Consider the following 20,787-nt stretch of genomic DNA (forward strand, 5'->3'; position numbering starts at 1 on the left):
TTTTCTGAAAACTTTCAGATTGGATGGACATTTCAGAGGAAGCATATGTTCTTTAACTTACTAAACTCAATAGATGTCTTCATATTTCATAAGGGTTTGTTTTTACTATAATCAATAATATCATTATTTAAGTAGAAATTAAATGATTGCAATTAAGAGTTCCCTGGTTGCACAGCAGGTTAAGGATCTGGTGTTGTCACTGCTGTGGCTCAGATCAGTGCCATAGCGTGGATTCGATCCCTGGCCTGGGAACTTCTTCATACTGTGGGCATGACCAAAAAAATTATTGCAGTTAAATGAAAAGTTCCAAGAGTATATTATAGAATCAGGAAAATATAGGAACACATCATAAGCGTGTAGCACTACTTACTATCTGCTATTTATGATTAATTCAAATATAATAATCACTTCAAACCAGTTGAACACTTTAAATGTTCTGTTTTTGAGGTAAGTCAAAGTAATTTCAATTTCAAAGTTTTTAACAGCCAGGAATAACAATTTGTGAATCCATTAAGAATTTTTTATCTAATTAAGAGTAGGCAAACTGTGGCCAGAAAGCTAAGAATGGTTTTTACATTTTTCGATGTTTGAAGAAAAATCAAAATATCGCTTATGACATGTGAAAATTATATGAAATAGCAGTTTCCAGTGTGACACAGTGGGATTACAGCATCTCTACAGCGCCAGGAAGCAGGTCGATCCCCAGCCAGTACAGTGGATCCAGCGCTGCAGGATCCACTGCATAGGTTGCAGCTGTGGCTCAGATCTGATCCCTGTCCCAGGAATTTCATATGCCATGGGGTGGCCAAAAAAGAAAAAAAGTTTATGAAATATAAACATCCCTAAATACATTTTTATTGGGTGCTATAGACTGACTGTGGTCAGCATTTGATGCTACCATTTATCACAGGTTTTTTTTCTTTTTTTTTTTAATGGCCACAGTTATCTTTTTTTTAAACAGACAAAGAATTTCTCATTAGAAAAGTTAACATCTCCATATTTTAACCCAAGTATTCATCTGAGGGTGACCTAATAGAGTAACACTCTTCTAGAACATAAGTAAAGTTGGTTTTGTCAACAGTAGGAATTGGCTGATTATGGTGTGTGCTCTCAGAAAAATGGTATTTTTAAGAAGCCTGATTTGCACATATTAGAATCAAAATTTGTGCTGCATTTATGGGCAGCGCTGAAGCTACCATGTTAAAATGCCACTTCATTTGTGGGGCGAAGGAGGACTCTAGTTAGTGACTTTAAGTATTTTCTTTTGAGGAATTAGCAGATTTCTTTAATTTAAGATCTTCTAGAGAGTTCCTGTTATGGTTCAGTGGTAATGAACCGGACTAGTATCCAGGAAGATGCAGGTTCGATCCCTGGCCTCACTCAGTGGGTTGAGGATCCAGTGCTGCCGTTAGCTGTGGTATAGGTTGCAGACTCAGCTCGGATCCTGCGTTGCTGTGGCTGTGGTGTAGGCTGGCAGCTGCAGCTCCGATTCGACCCCTAGCCTGGGAACCTCCATTTGCTGCACATGCAGCCCTAAAAAGCAAAAAAAAAAAAAAAAAAAATCTTCTAATGGTACTCTGTCTTTTGAAAAGTAATACAATGCTGAAGCCTGTGTTCTGGATGTCCAGGTCTGTCTAAGGGGATGGGATAAAGTGATTTTACTGGTCATGTTCAAGGACCAGTTTGACCTTGACCTTTGAAAGAAGCAGCTTTCCTTCCCCAGTCTGGCAAATGCAGTTTTGTGGGTCATGGTAACAGCATCTTAGCTGAGGCTTTCTGGACAATAAGAGATGAGATATCGGCTCACTTCTATACAGGCATTTACCCTCTGTAGCCTGTAACTGGGACAGCAGATGGCTGTCCCATGTTCCGAGTGATCAGACTACAATCTGACTTGGTGCCCTGGGGATGCGTCACTTATGAATAAACAAACCAGGTCAGTGGTTTGAATTGAAAGTGACCAACTGACCTTGAGTGGCAGAGAAATGACGATTCAAGTTGCTCTGTGTGGTAAGTTTCTGCTGTGACTTGGTTTGAACACTCTCATTCTACTGAGATGACTGAAACAAAAGCAGATTCCAAGGGAAGCTATGTGATAGAATCCAGTTTTAACTGCCTTCCTAAATCACAGCCTGCAGAGCGGTGTGCGTTGCTATAGAAATGGTGGTTACTGAACCAGCTTCTTATCGTGTATGGTGCATTCGCATCAGACACTCAGGCATACCTGCTCACAACTGGCCTCTAGTGAGTTTGTCTCCGCATAGATGATGAGCCTCACGCCGATGCTCATTGAACTAGTCCTTTTAGATAAGTCATGGCCAGCCTGCCCTTGATGGTGGAGCATGATTTCAAATATAGTTCTAAAATTTTTGTTCCATTTCAATGTTTTTCAAGGAGAGAAAGGGATGGGAGTATTGAAAGCACTAAATTCTATTTCTAACTTTAAGAAAATGAACATAGAATCCCTGGGGTGTCCTTTTCTCTATATGCCATGAGCCAGGTGTCTAAGTAGGAGGTGACATATTGCATATGGAAGTGTAGTGATTGAATTACAAGAATGAACTATATTGCATCGGCTGGGCAAAAGTTAGAGCAAGAGAAGGGAGTTCGTGTTTCTAACCATTACGTGTATGTTTACATGTGTGGTATTAATTTTAGAACCATCTTTAATTTATTTATTTTTTCCAAAAGATCAGACTTGGAGTTCCCTTTGTGGCTCATCGGGTTATGAACTGGCTAGTATCCATGAGGATTCAGGTTTGATCCCTGGGCTCGCTCAATGGGTTAAGGATCCAGAGTTGCCGCAAGCTGTGGTGTAGATTGCAGATTCAGCTTGATTCTGGCGTTGCTCTGGCTGTGATGTAGGTGGCAGCTGCAGCTCCAATCCAACCCCTAGCCCAGGAACTTCCATATGCTGCAGGTGCTGCCGTAAAAAGAAAAGAAAGAATAGACTCAATAGTTAAGGGAATCAAACAAGGAAGCAGACTTACCTGTCAAAGTGTAATGTCAATATATCTTTAAGAAAGATGATCTGAAATCGGTCTTCTCAGGATGAAGACGATTTCTTAGAAACAAAGAAATAATTCTTAGGAAAAGAGTCTCTATGTTCCCAGATGTTAAAATTGCCCATAAGGAGTTCTGTCTTGGCTCAGCAGAAACAAATCTGACTAGTATTCATGAGGACCCAGTTTCTATCCCTGGCCTCGCTCAGTGGGTTAAGGATCCAGCATTGCTGTGAGCTGTGGTGTAAGTTGCAGACACGGCTCAGATCCTACGCAGCTCCGATTCGACTCCTAGCCTGGGAACTTCCATATGTTGTGGGTGGTGCAACCCTAAAAAGACCAAAAAAAAAAAAAAAAATGCCCATAAAAGTGAATCAGGCTTCTCTTTGATATATGGGGAGGGAAGTAATTTACCTGCAAAGAAAGCTGAATGAAGTGATGTAACAGATAGAAAAGAACCCGGAAGGGGTAGGACTTAATTTGGATAAATGATTCCAGTCTAGCGAAAATTTTGGCCACAGATCTTAGCTCCAGGTGGCCAACAAACTATGATCTGTTTTGGAAGCACATATTGGTATCATCTGACTACTACAGACCGTTGGCATCGCAGTTGGGGTGTTCTCCCGTTGACTGAACAGAACAGAGTCAGGCCACAGGACACGTGCACTGCCCGTGGGGAGACCGAAGGCAGAGTGATCTCAGAACAGGGACATTTGTTTGCAGATGTTGCCTAGCAACTCAAAAAACACTCTTATAATGTCAGTCCATTCCTAAAAATTGTTAAGGCTTTTGTGTTCCTAGCCACTCCCCCACACGAAAATAAACAAAATGAGAATTCTCAGAAAAGAATACCACTACCAGCTATATTGCAGTTGTGGTTCAGGGCCACTTCTCTTTTGAAACTCTATTCTCTTTCTTTTGGGGCCACCCCAGGGCATGTGGAGTTACCCGGCCAGGGATCAGATCCGAGCTACAGTTGTGACCTAAACTGCAGCTGCAACAACACTGGATCCTTAATCCACTGTGCCAAGGCCAGGGATTGAACCTGCAACCTGGCGCTGCAGAGACGCTCCTGATCTTGTTGCACCATAGCGGGAACTCCTGAAAACCCTATTCTTAAAGACTTAATTTTGCTAAAGGGTCATTTGATAGAGAATGAGAACTTCCCATGCTTGAGTTGAACGGAAACAATTTGGGGCAGACCTTACCAATGACGGCTGCCCGCTTTGTGGCCTTGAAGAGTATAGATCAATATGTTTCTCCTGAAAGAAAATGTCTTATGTTATGGTCAGCCCTTAATTACCACTTACGGAACGTTCACTTTGTGGATTATCTGTGGCGAGTGTGTAACCTCCTGCTGGCTTCCCCGTCACCTGGAAGCCTCCGAGCCTTCTGGGTGTGCTGCTGCTTGGCCTGGATGTGCAGTACTGCATCGAACATGCTCATTCGAATATCAGCCTGGGTGAAAAACAATTAGAAAGGCAAAACTGCCATAATTTATTTTGAAACCAAGCATTGTTAAAATGTCTTCTGTTTTCCATGACTTCCATTGTCATCAAGTAACTAAAAGGTAAAATTATTTATTTATTAAATATAGTTGATTTACAATGTGGTGCCAACTTCTGCTGTACAGCACAGTGATCCAGATATAAATATATATATATATATCCAATTTTATGTATATACTTTTTCTCATATTATCTTCCATCATGTTCTCTCCCAAGAGACTGGATGTAGTTCCCTGTGCAGAATCACAGACGTAGAGAACAGACTTGTGGTGGCCAAGGGGGAGGGGGAGGGAGAGGGATGGATGGGGAATTTGGGCTTAATAGATGCAAACTCTTACATTTTGAATGGTTGAACAATGACGTCCTACTGTACAGCACAAGTAAGGTTATTTTTGATCAGTTTGAGTGTTGCCCTGGTTATACAGCATTGGCAGGAGTGTATGGAATACAGGCAGCCTGTAGGCCAGCAGTTGAGATAGCCTGGACATAAGCCCCCCCCTTTTTTTTTTTGGTCTTTTTGTCTTTTCTAGGGCCACTTCCATGGCATATGGAGATTCGCAGGCTAGGGATCTAATTGGAGCCTTGGCCACCGGCCTACGCCAGAGCCACAGCAACATGGGAAGCCCTGGCCTGTCTTGATCTTGAGCAAGTCCTTTAACTTCTCAGGGCCTCCGTTTTCTCATCTATAAAACAGGAATAACAGCTTGCATCCCTGCTCGTGGAATTGCTATGAATGGGGAGCCCTTACAACAGGGCCTGGTACTGGGTATCGTGCTCTGCCTGAGCCGTGATTATAACCATCATTGCTCTTATTCAGCCCAAATTTTGAGCCAAGCATTGTACATTTTGAGCCAAGCATGACATAAGGGGAAAGAGCAGGTACAATGAAACCTCAAGGACTTTAAATTGAATACCCAGCCTCGTTGCTGGTGTACCTGGACATCCAGTCTGAGCCTCTAGCAGTTGTCCCATATTTTGAATGTCATTGTCATCTCCCTATTTCCCAATGACTCTTCAACTTCAGAATGGGTGTTGCTTTATAACTTGACTTGAGAGGTCATGGATGCCTAGCACATGGCCAGGCATGGATTGAGTACTTAATATCTTGGTTCCTTTTGCAACCCTTCTCTTGAACCACTCCTTTTAAGATTAGTTGCATGCACACACACATGCACAGGCGTACACAGAACACACACATCAAACAAAGCCAGCCCACACAACACAGGCTGTGCTTTTGGTAGCGGTTTCTGCAAAAGTAGGCTTGCCACCACTGTATTCCGGCCCGTGGCGAACGTGGCACTCGGGCCATTTCACATGTGCAGTGTGAAGTACACCTGCGTGGAAAGGGACGAAAAATAGAATTGTTTGGGGAAAGCACTTTTTTAAAAATCTGTTCATTCTCTGCTGAGCTTATCCATTAGCAAAACAGGTAATGACCATAGACCAACATTTTTCACCCCTCTTCTCAAAGCAACCCTGGAGGTGACGGGGTGGGGTAGGTTAATCAGAAAGAAGGTGAGGTGTAGCCCAGGAAAGTAAATGCCTGGCGCCCACGCACAGTGTCCTGGGAATGGAGACGAGGAGGTGCAAAACACGAGTTCCTCCAGGCTTCCAGTCGCCTCCCTGTTCTAGAATATTCAGATTTGTGTGCATTCCTTCGTCTCTGCCAAGACTTAATGTGGCTTAATGGGCTAATGGACTGGATCTGGGGATGCCCAGCAACAACCCACTCCCAGATGTGTTTTGTTTGGCCCATGAAGTTGATTTGGGGGCATTTGTTTGTTTGTTGTGTTTTAATTTACTGCCAACATTTAAAAAGGGAAAGATGTCCCGTGGAATTCTGTTCTTGGCTTCTCTTTTTAAAATCTGAACAATTCACTCCTTTCAGCAAAGAGATAGGGAACATGTTCTTTGTGCCATAGTTTACTCCGTTACGAGGCTCTTGGGAAAAAGCAATGACCAAAAAAAAAAAAAAAAAAAAGGTCAGGGAAAGTCCCTGTAATTGTGAGGTTTTTGTTCCAAATGGAGGAGACAGGCGAAGATCTAGTTAACTTCACTGGCGTAAAGGCTGTAAGATAATTGAGGAGGGGGGTGTCCGAGAGCCTTTGGAAGAGTGATCTTTGAGCTGAGATCCCAAAGATATCTAGAGCCTAACTTGGGAACGTCTTAGGGGCAGAACATTCTGGGTGGAAAAAAAAAATGGTCTACACCAAGGTCTTACGATGGGAACCAGGAGTTCCTGTTGTGGCTCAGCGGGTTAAGAACCCAACTAGTATCCATGAGGATGCAGGTTCAATCCCTGACTGTGTTCTGTGGCTTAAGGATCTGGTGTTGCCACTAGCTTTAGTGTAGGTTGCAGATGCAGCTGGGATCCCGAGTCGCTGTGGCTGTGGCTGCAGCTCCAGTTCCACCTCTAGCCTAGGAACTTCCATATGCCACAGGTGCAGCCCTAAAAACAAAAATAAAAATAAAAAAGATTGTAATCAACTTGGCTGCACCCCCAGCAGCCAGTAAACTGAGAGTGATCGCCCCTTCAAGCCTGGCAGCATCTGGAGCAAATTCAGATGCTTGTCAACTCCCGGTCAGTAGACTGCCAAGTGACTAGATTATTTCTGAAATATACTACAAACATTTCCCAAGTGGCTTCAAGTACCAGCCACCCAGTTGCTGCATCCCAGCCACCTTGTGGGAAAATGGTATTCGGGCTTTCGGAAAAGATTACCACAGCCCCCAAAGTACAAGTGATGTGGCGCTTTGCTGCTCCGAGGGTGCTCCTGGACAGGGAGCTGGTTAGACTGTCAGGGTCGCACGCTTTGCTCCCAACCCACCGAATCAGAATCTGCCTCTTCGCAAGATCTGCACTGTCACGAGCTCTTTCACAGGCGCTGGTTAAGAGCACCTTACCGCCCTCTCTGTTACGCCCCCCCCCCCTTCATTCTGAATGAGTTTTCTAATGCCGGGGATTAGTGGCTGTGCCTCCCACGGTCCTGGTCTGTGTCCTCCGCCCAACCCCTCCTGGTGTATAATTGCAAGATGGATGTTGGGATTAGTGGATAAGGAAAAAAAATTCTCTCCATGTGGGCTTAATTAGCCCGCCCTCTGATACTCTTTTCTGGAAATGTATATATACCTATTGTAAATTCAGAATTGTCTCGTTAAATTTTATTAATGCTATTATGCATCCTAATACTTCTGGCCACCTATTTAAGGCATAGGCGTTGTCTAACTCTGCCAGAAGCTTTATGGTTTCCCATTACTGCTCACTCCTAAAATTTGTTTCAGTAAGTCTTGTGATAGCTCAGCTGAAGCTGAAAGATGGGCGGAAATCAGTTGCTTAGATTAAATTTATTTTTAAGAATCCATTTCTCAAAAATTACCCTAAAAATATGCAGGGAACATGTTGTAGCTGAATGCAGATTGATTTCTTGTTTTAATTTCTAATAATTCAATATATCTCTGATTTGATGCTTTACCCAGAAGGTCGTGGGTTATAGTGAGTTGCCCTTAATTTCATTCTTGTTGAAACTGGTCCTGAAATGTACTTGCCCAAAGCTACAGGAATCCAGCCATCTGAACATGAACTTTCACTCTTCAGCTCCATTGCTTTCCACAAGAACGGTTAGATAATTGACCACCAGGTAAATATTCTGTGATATAATTAGCAAGGAATGTGTCCTCCTCACAGATTTCATGGAAAAATCATTCCAAAAAAGGGCACATAACTATCCAAAGGCAGAGACTTTAACTTGGGGAAAAAAGGCTACTCCACAATGTCATAAAAATAGACACTGTCAGTAGGTGAAAGTGACGTAAGGGCTGATGGATTTTCATAAGTGATCTTTGTCCCACTAAAATGTTGTTAAAGCATGCAATAAAATAGACTCAGATCTTGACACTTCTAATTATACAGCTGGAAGAAAAATACATTTCTAGAGAACTCCAGCATATTTGGGAAACTGGGGAGGCCATATGATTATAAGTAGCAATAGTAATAAGAAGCACTAGCCATGGATCTGAGAGGTACATACCTCTTAAGAAGACTGCCCTCCAGTAAGTTAATGCCCACACCACCCCGATTATTCGGCAAGAGTCAGCACAGCCCAAGTGAGGGGACAGTCATTGGCCAAAACCAACAGCTGAGGGACAGAACAGCAGGGATTCCTACTTTCCAAGTTCATGCCTGTGTCCTGAACTTGTTTGTATGTTACCTCTGACCATGAGTATTCCCAAATATTTCACAGCGAGCCATAAAACAGTCGGGACAGAAATGGCTTTCTTTCGGAGTTCCCACTGTGGCTCAGTGGGTTAAGGATCCCACATTGCCACAAGCTGCAGCACAGGTCACAGATGCGACTTGGATCCCACATTGCCGTAGCTGTGGCTGTGGCATAGGCCTCAGCAGCAGCTCCGATTCAACCCCTAGCCCAGGAACTTCCGTATGCCACAAGTTCAGCCCTCCTAAAAAGACCAAAAAAAGGAAAAGGCATGGCTCTGTTTCACAGGGTGAATAGTCACCTTTTTTTTTTTGTCTTTCTTAAAATATTCACCTTTTACGCAATAGAACTTTTTTGAGATGGGCTTTCCAAGTGGCTGTGGAATATCTTCGAGGCTCTGATTTTGGACCTAGTAGAACTCAGTGTAGCCGTTTTCAGGAAACATATATCAGGATATGTTAATTGCACGAGGTAACATGTTCCACGCTGCACAGTTCTCAGCGACAGGTGCCTAAGTGATGAGGCCATTTATTGTTTCTGTGACAAAGGAAGTGCGAAGCAGCAGCTCCAGGACTGTACCCGTGGCGCTGGCAGACCACCAGGACCTTCTCTTCCTCAGCTGGGCCATCCTCACATGTCCTCAGGTCACACAGCTAGAAAGTGGCAAGCTGGGGTTCACATGTGGGGTCAGCTTAAACCAGACAAGCCATTGATGTGGTCAGTTGGCCCTCGATCATGCTGGTCCACTGCACTGGGCTGGGGATCAAACTTGCACCCCGGTACTGCAGAGACTCTGCCAAGCCCATTGAGCCACAGTGGGAACTCCCATGCTGGACTTCACCTGCTTGGTGTCCTGAGGTGTAACATGGTCACAGTTCCCAGTATAAGAGCCATGACTTATTTCTCTGTGTGTTGGCTAAGGTGCAAGATGCCAGCTTCAATGTGTCATCTGTTAAAAGTGTGGGTTTTCACTTATCATTTCCTTTTCAAAATCAGTAGTGCTTATCATAACAGGTTTTTCTGCAAATGCTGAGATGAGCACGCATGGCTGCTCAAATAGGGGCTTGCGGGCAGAGTGAGTGGGCCAGGCAGGGAAGGCAAAGTCAACCTGAGCCTTATGTAGGTCATATTCAAATTAGACATTATAGTTTCAACCCTTTTTCATGTTGTGTGGGAGTATTTAGTCTCCAAGCAAACTGCAGTCCCCTAGTGGCTCAGCAGGTTAAAGATCTGGCATCGTCACTGCAGTGGCTCAGGTCACTGTAGTGGCGCTGGTTTTCCCTTTTAAGAGCCATTTGTTTACATTTTGAACTCATGTTTCTTTATGTTTTGCAAATAAAAGCTGGCTTCGTTCCTGCTTGCTTTCATTCCAAGCGAGAAAGAAGCACCCTTGTGATTTCTAAGAGACCCTGTCAGATCTTACAGGTGAGCATAAGGCGTGTCTTTTTCAGCCTGTCAGTCTTTGTGTCATCATCCCTGGGGTTCAGCGGAAGGTCCAGGTTAAGCCCTCACGGCACTTTATCCCCACAATGAACCTAACCAGCCAAATACGTAACTAACTCTCTCTCAAAAGATGAGGACAGTTTTTCAACAAAGTAGTTCTTCTTGAAGCATCTCAGAATCTTTCCATTGTGCGAGATTTCACTCTAAAGAATAACTCAACTGATTTGAGGGTATGTGTTCAGAAAACAAAATGCTGAGCTTGCATTAAGACTCTTGTTCCATGTCTGGTTTTGTGCCTCCCAAGGCCGCCTGTGGACTTTCTTCTAGACGTAGTCTTCACGCGGTGGGTTATCTGTTTGCAATAGTAGATGCTCCTGGTGGGGTATTGGGGCTTGTTGGTGGTGGTGAGGAAGCAGAAATTCCTCTCATAGAAACACTGATAAGCAAGAAGGGAGGGGCAGGGGGCAGGGAGGAGAAGGGATAGGAGGGAGGAGGGGAAAGGAGACAAAAACGTGGCTGTGGGTGGGAGAGTTTAGTCCCAAAGCAAACCGCAGTCCCCTAGTGCCTCAGCAGGTTAGAGATCTGGCATCGTCACTGCAGTGGCTCAGGTCACCATAGTGGCACGGGTTTGATTCTTGGCCAGGGGAACTTAGGCATGCCATGGGCACAGCCAAAAAATAAAAAATAAAAATAATAAGAGCAAACAACTTTGTTCCTCAGTAGGGGACCTAAGGGCATCAGTGTTTTAGGACAAGCATCCGTTGATCATAGTCATGACCCTGAATTATCATGAAAAATCATGTTTGACTTTATAAGGCAGGAAATAAATGATACTTTGTAGAATCATATGAAACTGCCTTTTCAAACTTTGGCAAATACAGCCCCAGTTTTATAGAAGAAAAGCTTCTAAACCATGTTCAGGAAATATCCTGGGGGATACAGGGTGGGGATGGGGGGTTGTCTTCACCTGTTCTCAGAGAAGCTTCTCTTTTATCTGTCTTATATTTTCACACCTTAATATAAAGATTCTACTTTGCTGTATGGCGAAATTGACAGAACAATGTAATAAGATTTCAGTCAGGAAAAAAAAAAAAAGATTCTATTAAAGAGAAAGAGTTCTGGAGTTCCCTGGTGGCTCAGTGGGTTAAGGATCTGGTGTTGTCACTACTGTGGCACAGCTTCAATCCCTGCCTTGGGAGCTTCTGCATGCTGCGGGCACAGCCAAAAAGAAAAAATAATAAAGAGAAAAGAGTTCAAATGCTTTTAAAACCATTTGAAAACTGACGATCTAGAAATTTCAGTACTGCGGAATTCCCTTCCCCGGAGATGCCAGAGGGACCACTTTCCAACCTCATACACGCACAGTTCCAGTCACAGACACATGTCAGGGCTCCACTGGGCACAGATACACATGCGGCCACCAGCCTGCCTGCCCCTGACACACCCACTTCACAGCCAGCCACCCTCCCTGGGCAGCAGCAGCCATGCCTGAAGGCGGCCACCTGGCTGAGCCGGGTCCTACTGCCTGGACACCTGCACAAGGTGATCCACCTGGAGACTCAGCATGTCCCACCACTGCCTGGACTGCCCGCTCCTGAAGAGGAGCCTGAGAGAGTCAGCAGGAAGCCCTGCTATGCTTTTATGACCTTAGGGGCTGCCCGAGTATCTGGTCCACAGAGGAGACGAGCTGAACCTGGAGAACCCTGCAGGCAGTTGTGCTGACCCAGGCGGCTCCAGAGGCCGGCCCCTCCCAGGAGGCAGGTGGGAGGACTGGAGAGCAAGCAAGAGGCCTTGCACTTGGGGGTTTCTTTTCTGTAATTTTTTTTATTAAGGTGTAGTGTATTGGAGTTCCTGTTGTGGCTCAGCGGAAATGAATCTGATTAGCATCCATGAGGATGCAGGTTCAATCCCTGGCATTGGGTCTCACTCAGTGGGTTAAGGATCCGGCATTGCCATGAGCTGCGGTATGGATTGCAGACATGGCTCAGATCCTGCGTTGCTGTGGCTGTGGTGTAGGCCAGTGGCTACAGCTCCAATTTGGCCCCTGGCCTGGGAACCTCCATATACCGTGGGAGCGACCCTAAAAAGTCAAATAAATTAATAAAGAATAGTGTATTGATAATGTTGTGTCAATTTCTGCAGAACAGCAGAGTGACCCAGCCATACATGTGTATACATTCTTTTTCTCCTATCATCTTCCTTCAAGTTCTGCCACAGGTGATTGGATAGGGTTCCCTGTGCTGTACAGCAGGACCTCATTGCTTATCTACTCTTTTTTTTTTTTTTCCCTGCCATTTCTTGGGCCGCTCCCATGGCATATGAAGGTTCCCAGGCTAGGGGTCCAATCGGAGCTGTAGCCACCGGCCTACACCAGAGCCACAGCAACGTGGGATCTGAGCCGTGTCTGCAACCTACACCACAGCTCATGGCAACGCCGGATCCTTAACCCACTGAGCGAGGCCAGGGATCGAACCCAAAACCTCATGGTTCCCAGTCGGATTCGTTAACCACTGAGCCACATCGGGAACTCCTGCTTATCTATTCTAAATGGAATAGTTTGCACCTACTAACCCCAGTCTCCCTGTCTGTCTATGCCACTCCCTCTCCCCTCCCCCTTGGCAACCACACGTCTGCTCTCCATGTCTGTGAGTCTGTTTGTGTTCTGTAGATGCTCTTGGGGTTTTCTAAGCAGGAGCAACCTGGATCCTCCCCATCTGTCTGAGCAGCACTGAGGCCCCACGGGGGTGGGGCGTGCCTGCTCTTTGTACCGTGACCACAGGCGCACCAGTCACATAGCCTCCTCAACAAAAGAGGCTCTATAGATGTCTGTTTGTCCTGCTCCACAGTCACTGGTGACAATTCCCAGCACGGGCTCCTCGGCCACAAGTACAAGAGTCTCGTATGTGTGTGGCTTCTCAGGTGGGAAAGCCTCCTCCTCCCACACTGTCGGGATTGCAGTAATGAGAGGCATATGTTTCCAGTACACAATTCATTAATTCTTGCGTTCCCTACAGCTAATTTCCTCCCACAAAACACAGAAAGCTTGGAAATGGCATTTGCCAACAACAGCATGATTGCTGAATCCCAAATAAAGAAATCACCCTTTCTTCACTGAATACGAATACATTTTTACAGAAAACTGAGGCCAAAAGAAAGGCCCCGTTCCCAAGCTGGCCTTGTTCCCTCTGGTCTGAAGGAGTGGGCTCCCCGTCTTAGCTGCACTTCCGGAAGGAGATCTTTCCTGCCAGACACACCCAGCTTTGCACGGAAGGTCATCTGATGTTATTTGGGGGGGTGGGGTTTGCATGTCAGGCTCTCACACTCAATACTATGGTGTTGCCATGCCAAGGATAATGCTGGGTGCAGAGGAGACAGAAGGAGCAGAGGACTCGGGCTCACACCAGCAGAGAGGATGTTGGGCATCAGATAGGAGGTTAGCAACTTAGGCAAGGTTTGCTTCTGGAAATTGGATCATGGAGGAACATGCCCTGGGGTCCCTGAGCCGTGGAAGACCCCTGCATGCTGGAGGGACTTGGAGTAAACGCAGGACTTGATCGTGAAGTTGGGCAGATTTTTGGAAGAGAGGAAAGCCATGTGTGGTAGGAACAGCAGTTGAGGGCAGAGTCACAGAGGATGTGTTGTGAGGACAGGTACGCGTTGGGAGGGCCAAGCTAGGAAGAACGGGGGCGGGCTGTGGGGGGTCAGAGCAGCCGTGACCTCGCCTCCTCTGTGCCTCCAGGGACAAGCCGGTGGCCTCCCATTGCTCCTGGCACTGGAAGCCCTGCCCAGCCCTGCCCAGCCCTTCCCAGGCTCCCTCCTTCCTGCCCCGCTGGCCTCCCCCCACCCCGGGAATCTTCTGTGCCTCTGTGGATGCTTGTCCTTTCTGCTCCCCCAGCCCCACCCCCCAGGTGACAGTCCTGTCAGTTCCCCAGAGCCCAGCTCACCCCCAGCCTTCCCTGCCCACCCCAGGGGCACCCTCACTGCGCTCCCAGAGCGGCTTGTAGGTGCTTTTCTGGCTTTTCTGGCTCCCACCAGCATCACAGGCTGGACTTGGGGGCCTGTTAGCTGGGTGTGGGTGTGGGTGGGGGGGTGTCTGTCTGTCTGTCTGTCTGTCTATCTAGCCAATAGGCTCGCCCACAGGCTAACTGTGAGATGTTTGAAAAGGCCACTTCCACTTGGACTGTGGCTGCGTCAAAAGCCAAGGCAGTGTAGTCGGCCAGGTAGGTGGTTTGCCCTTGAACCAGCACAAATGAGGACTCGGAGCCTCCAGCTCTTTTCCTCCGGGTCCTTTAGCCTAATCCTGGTATCCGCTCCCCTTGAAGAGCAGTGACTCAAGAATCTAATCTGGGGGAAACTGCAAACCAAAGAATGCAAGCCGCTTCCTGGCTGATAGGAGATCCTGGCAGGGCTGCTCCTGTGGGAGTGGGGTGGGGTGTGTTAGTCATGAGCTAATCAGCGTGGGTTCCCCCGCTTCCCCAGGGGAAGCTGGAAGTGGTGGCAAACAATCCGTTCTCTGCCTCCAGGCAGACTTCCTGACCCAACCCAGAAACCCTTTAGCCGCATGTGTCAAACGCCCTCTGCTTCCCTTCCTCAGCAGCCCCCTGGAGTGAGTGATGCTCCGAGCAGCTGAACCATTTCTGGGTGGATGCTCTCAGCCAATGACCCTGCGTTCAGCATCCTTGTCCTTAGACTCATTTTGGAAACCCTCCCGGTCATGGTCTCCTCTAACTTGAATCTAAATCCTCCAGAGCCATGATTCAGCCTGTTGCGTTGGGGGCATCAGACCTCGCCTTCTGACGCCTGGCCTCTCCGGGAAGTGGGGGGGCGGGGATGTGCTGGGGAAGCATTGCTGGGCCACCTACTACATTTGAATGCTGCTATGGCAACTCATAGGCCCTAGAAGCTGTGCCAAGTATTGTTTCTTTCCTGCAAGGGGAGTGAGCCACTCTTGCCACCTCGGTGATGTGTATACCTAGGAAAGATGGGGGTGGGGGAATATTTGGTGCACAACTGGTGCATTGAGGCCCAGGGTGGGCAGGATTCCACGTGGCCTTGTCAGGGGGCTGGTGATCCTAGGAGGAGCCCCATGTGAGTGCCCAGTGTCTCCGGGCTGGTGGGTCGGGTGGGTGCGCCCACATCATGGGGAGGCCAGGTCAGCACACTCTTGCCTCCTGGGCCTCAAAGCAAAGTTTTCTGCGGGCGAGACAGGTGACAGCCGCATGGGCCCTTGGGCGATGCGGCCTGCTCCTGGAAACCTTACAAAGTGAAAAGATTATCAAAGGCTGGCAAGTTTTGTAGGACACACAGCAGGGCTGAGTGGAAGAAATAGCACTGGGCTTGAAGACAGACAGACAGACGGACCTAGGCTGCCCTGCTCTGTTCTCTACCCCAAGGCCTCAGAAGAGTGCCGTGTCTCACCCATCTCCAGCGTCCTTGTCCAAACGGGGAAAATAAGTCCTACTCGGGAGGGTGGTTGTGACAACTATGGATAACGTACACACAAAACACATAGCCGTAACCAGCCAGCTCACAGTGGGTACTCGTTAATGTTAAAGACTAGTTAAAGTAGTGACGGAAAGACAGCACCAGCCTGGACTTACTTAGTGTCTCCCAACCTTAGAGCCAACAGGAAGCTTCTTAAAATACTCACCTAAGCCAGGGTTACGGGTTAGAATCTGCCCATAAGAGGGAACCAAGGAATCTGTATATTGCATTTTTAAAACTTCCCCAAGCAACTCTGATGTCACCAGTCTGTGATTCCGGAGAGGAAATCCGTTTATTTGCTGGAGGATGAAGCATAGCCACAGTGCCAGAGTTTTCCCTCTTCTTTCCCCGCCCCCTAACCGTTTCCAGGCTGTACCTTGATTCTGTTTCTAAACTCCAGAGGCTTCTGGAGGAGCTCGGCCAAGATGGCATAGTCGTAAACTGGAAAGGCTTCTGCTATAACATTTTCCGTGTTTGGAAGCGGGGATGTGCATGCGATAAAGGAGCTGAAAGTAATTGAGTCAGAAAGGCCAAGAACATAGTCCGACTCTTTCCTGAAAGGTAGGGAAAAGAATTCCTGCAGAGGAGTTTGCATCGTGGCTCAGTGGAAATGAACCCAACTAGTATCCATGAGGGTGCAGGTTTGATCCCTGGCCTTGCTCAGTGAGTTAAGGATCCGGCATTGGCTTGAGCTGTGGTGTAGGTCACAGACTTGGCTTAAATCTGGTATTGCTGTGGCTGTGGTGTAGGCTGGCAGTTGCAGCTCTGATTGGACCCCTAGCCTGGAAACTTCCCTCTGCCGCAGGTGTGGCCCTAAAAGGACCAAAAAAAAAAAAAAAAAAAAAAAAAAGAATTTCTGCAGAAAGCAGAATGCAGTCCCTCCCTGATAGCCTGACCCCTTGGGCTCTCGAATGGGTTGTAAACATGACACTTAAGGTGATCTGGACTGTGCTTTTAAGCCTCAAAGAGGAGTTGAGCAGGCCTCCGGCTGAAGTGTTTTTCTGCATTTCACAGGAACGTGGCTGAAGAGTGGTCTCGGCCTTGTGCACCAGGAAGGCAGCCAGCTGACGTGGACCTACATTGCCCCTCAGTTGGGGTACTGGGTGGCAGCCATGTCACCCCCCAACCCAGGTAACAGGATCCCCAACACCTGCAGGGATGGGGATTGATGCCTTTGAGGGTTCAGGCTAAGTGTACTTTGGAAAGTTCCCAAGGTGGCTTAGCAGTAACAAGCCCAACTAAGTATCCATGTGGACGGGGGTTCAATCCCTGGCCTCGCTCAGTGGGTTGAGAATCCGGTGTTGCTGTGAGCTGCGGAATAGGTCACAGACATGGCTCAGATCCTGAGTTGCCGTGGCTGTGATGTAGGCCGGTGGCCGTAGCTCCAATTTGACCCCTAGCCTGAGAACGTCCATGTGCCATGAGTGGGGACCTAAAAACACAAAGAAAAAAAAAAAAAAAAGTGTCTTCAGCAGGGAGATCACATCTTCCTCAAAAATGGTTGAAAGTATGAAAAAAATCGAACAATGAGAGGAAGCTGTTTTGTGGGGGTGGGGAGTTCTGGTTGGAAGTCTCCCATCGAGGATAAGAATAATGCATAGAAAATAGTCTCGAATCTCTGTTTTGCTCAGACAGCTGCTGTAGGGAATTCTTAATCCAAAGCCCACAGAGGCGGTCTGGATCTCCTCCCTAATTCCTGAAACAGCTGTGGCCCGTGTAAGAAAACACGTGAGGAAAGGAACTCACCCTTGGAGGCTTCTTGGGGCCAAAACCTTGACTGGGCATTTGTAAAAGGCTTCACAGCAAGCCTGTTGTTTCGCATCTAAAAGAAGATTCAGGAGTTCCTGCTGTGGTGCACCAGGATTGGTAGCATCTCTGCAGCACCAGGATGCAGGTTCAATCCCCAGCCCGGCACAGTGGGTTAAAGGATCTGGTATAAGTTGCACCTGTGGTTTGGATCCAATCCCTGGCCCAGGAACTCCATATACCGAAGGGCGGGGAAAAAAAAAAAAAAAATCCTCTCCATTTAGGATACGTGAATTAACTTGTATTTTTCAAAATATGACTAAAATCTTTTTGTGTTGGCGGCAGGAAGGGGCTTTGGCCATGCCCACGGCATTTAAAAGTTCTCAGACTGGGAATCAGACCTTGAGCCACAGCAGCGATCCAAGCCACTACAGTGACAATACCGGATTCTTAATCCTCTTTGCCACCAGGCAAACTCCCTAAAATTTGTTTGTTTTTTAGGGCCGCACCTGCACCATATGGAAGTTTCTGGGCTAGGGGTCCAATCAGAGCTACAGCTGCCACCCTGCACCACAGCCACAGCAATGCCAAACCTGAGCCACATCTGAGAACTCTGCCGAAGCTCATGGCATTGCCAGATCCTTAACCTACCGAGCGAGGCCACAGGCACTATGTCGAGTTCTTAACCCACTAAGCCACAGTGGGAACTCCCTAAGAATCTATCTTAATGTTGGTAGAGGCAGATTGACAGCAATAGTGAAAACCTCCCCAAATTGTAACACTTGGGCACTTACTGGTGTCCGGGTGTTCTGGCAGAGCACCAAAAGATGGGAAGGAATGTGGTTATATGTTATGTCAAAGTGGTATTATTGTGATTACTAAACACCATGAACACCCATTTATTGGTTGATTTTTGATATTCTATGAGATAGATTTTTTTAAAAATCTTCGGAAGGAGCTAAATCTCTTAAAAGCTAGCTAAACCCAAGGAGACTTGCTGATTTTTGAACATAGAGTCATTATTTAAGTTCAGAAGATAACACTTTATCTCCCAATTATAAATCATTTCAATGGAGTGGGAGTTAATATTTGCAAAAGCTGGAAAAATTACTGACAACTATATACAGCCTTAATTGTTCAGAGAGGCTTTTTTTTTTTTTTTTTTTTAAACATAGGGAAAATCCCACAGACATAGGTAATGCCTTGGCAGGAGTTCCCCAAATAAAATCATTTCCACATAACTGAAGCTCCATCCTTTTAAGTACTTAAAATTTATTATTTTAACTTCTGCCAGTGGAAATCTTTATAAAATTCACAGCCATATTTTCTTCTTAACTAGAGAATGAAAGAGAAAACCCTAATTTTTTTTCTTTTTTTTTTTTTTTGGCCACCCAGAAAGAAAGAAAGAAAAAGATAGATTCTTAATACTGTTGAACATAAGGAGTGAGTAAAGTACCAGGATCTTGGGATTCTTCCCAATGTAAATTCAAAGAAAATATGTTTACCTCTGTACCTTTGTCTCTAAGTTCTGGAGAGTTCTGCGACTACATCAGGTTGGCCAATTTGAAAACATACTAGAAAGGAAGCTTTTATTTATTTTTTTTTAATTTTTTTATTTTTTGTCTTTTTGCTATTTCTTGGGCCACTCCCGTGGCATATGGAGGTTCCCAGGCTAGGGGTCGAATCGGAGCCATAGCCACCAGCCTACACCAGAGCCACAGCAACGCAGGATCTGAGCCGCGTCTGCAACCTACACCACAGCTCACGGCAACGCCAGATCATTAACCCACTGAGCAAGGGCAGGGACCGAACCTGCAACCTCATGGTTCCTAGTCAGATTCGTTAACCACTGCGCCATGATGGGAACTCCGGAAGCTTTTATTTTTAAAAACGGGAGGCAGTTTAGAAACCCTGGATACCCCTGTAATAAGCTGTGGATTATTTTCTTAAGTCATAGTACATTTATTTAACTATTCAATTGATTCATTTAGGCCATGGGCTCTCTACATAGTAATCATTGCCCAGGGAAAGTGAGAATAAAACCTCGTGATTTTTTTTTTTTCCTCCCACAGGATCATAAAATCCTAGGTTGTCAGGCCATGTCTCTGAGTAGATGAGTCCCACTCATTGCATGATCCTGAATCCAGTTTGCTTTTATTAAAAGGTCACATATTGTGGAGTTCCCACTGTGGCGCAATGGGATCAGGGGCCTCTCTGCAGCGACAAGATGCAGGTTCTATCCCTAGCCCAGCACAGTGGGTTAAAGGATCTGGCACCGCTGCAGCTGTGACAAAGATGGCAACTATGGCTTGAATCTGATCCCTGGCCCAGGAACTCCATACGCCTCAGGCACGCCCCCCAAAAAAAGTCATGTACAGGAATTCCCTGGTGGCTCAGTGGGTTAAGGATCCGGTGTTGCGGTATAGGTCGCAAATGCTCCTTGGATCCCATGTTGCTGTGGCTGTGGTGGAGGCCAGCGGCTATAGCTCCTATTGGACCCCTAGCCTGGGAACCTCCATATGCCACGGGTGCAGCCCTAAAAAGACAAAAAGACAAAAAAGAAAGAAAGAAAGAAAAGTTTACATATTCAGAAGGATGGACATGGTACTGAATTGTGGCTCTCTTCTCGGTTAAGGAGAGACCCTGGACACTGCACATAGAATTTGAGTGTTCAGAGTACTCAGTGGTGGTCCTTTTCATTGAGGGACGTTATGGTGATGCTGCAGGTACATCATCTGAAGGGTATTAGCATCTGGCCCGCCACTAATAAGAATAACATCACACTCTCAGTAAATTATCCCTCTTTTTATTGCAAGGTTTTCATGAAATGCCCTTTTCTGACCTCCTAGGTCCAGTTGTCACCCAGGACATCACCACGTATCACACGGTGTTCCTTTTGGCCATCTTGGGAGGAATGGCTTTCATTCTTTTGGTTTTGCTGTGTCTCCTTTTATATTATTGCAGGTAAAGTTTTACCACTGGGGCACTGTCTTTTCTTAATTTGGAATTTCTTGCACAAGCATTGATACGAAGTTCTTTTTCTGAGATGAGGTCCTTTTTTTCTCATGAAAAAGCATCTAAGAACTAAACATCTGTCATTTAAGTTGCAAACAAAGGACAGACATGTGAGGCACACAGTGCATCATGATTGGTAGAAGGGGAGCTGCAGAAAAAGGTTTGACAGTTGTCATGATTCGTTCAGAATGCTCCTAAATGGTAATTAAGAGATGATATGCTCAAGGAGAAAGCAGAATTCTTCTTATTTTGATGCCTCGTCTGTTAGGCTTGCAAGAATGTTTATTGTCGACTCTGGGGCAGCTGCTTTTAAATGAGTCATTCGGATGGACTTGGGGTAAAAGCTGTGGATTGCAACCCTCAGAATCAAAATAA

The 20,787-nt window shown here is 46.3% G+C and overlaps 1 protein-coding gene across 5 annotated transcripts in view; it reads left to right on the plus strand.

Moving 5' to 3' along the window:
• FAM171A1 (family with sequence similarity 171 member A1) overlaps nt 1–20,787 on the plus strand; it is a 151,390-nt gene that overhangs the window by 127,234 nt on the left and 3,369 nt on the right. For 3 of the 5 annotated variants that reach the window (XM_021064835.2, XM_084980241.1, XM_003130736.7), the window contains 2 exons: nt 16,666–16,782; nt 20,247–20,361. In XM_021064835.2, the coding sequence (XP_020920494.1) occupies nt 16,666–16,782; nt 20,247–20,361 (232 nt within the window). Of the gene's footprint in view, nt 1–16,008; nt 16,213–16,665; nt 16,783–17,928; nt 19,027–19,901; nt 20,362–20,787 lie in introns of those variants that run through there. The other 2 variants (XM_084980243.1, XM_084980242.1) reach the window with 2 other exon arrangements.

Source organism: Sus scrofa, chromosome 10, assembly GCF_054392235.1.
Source record: "Sus scrofa isolate SSC_HxYL_T2T_F1_AM1 chromosome 10, Sscrofa_HxYL_maternal_Yorkshire_Landrace_v2.0, whole genome shotgun sequence".
Classification (NCBI taxonomy): Eukaryota; Metazoa; Chordata; class Mammalia; order Artiodactyla; family Suidae; genus Sus; species Sus scrofa.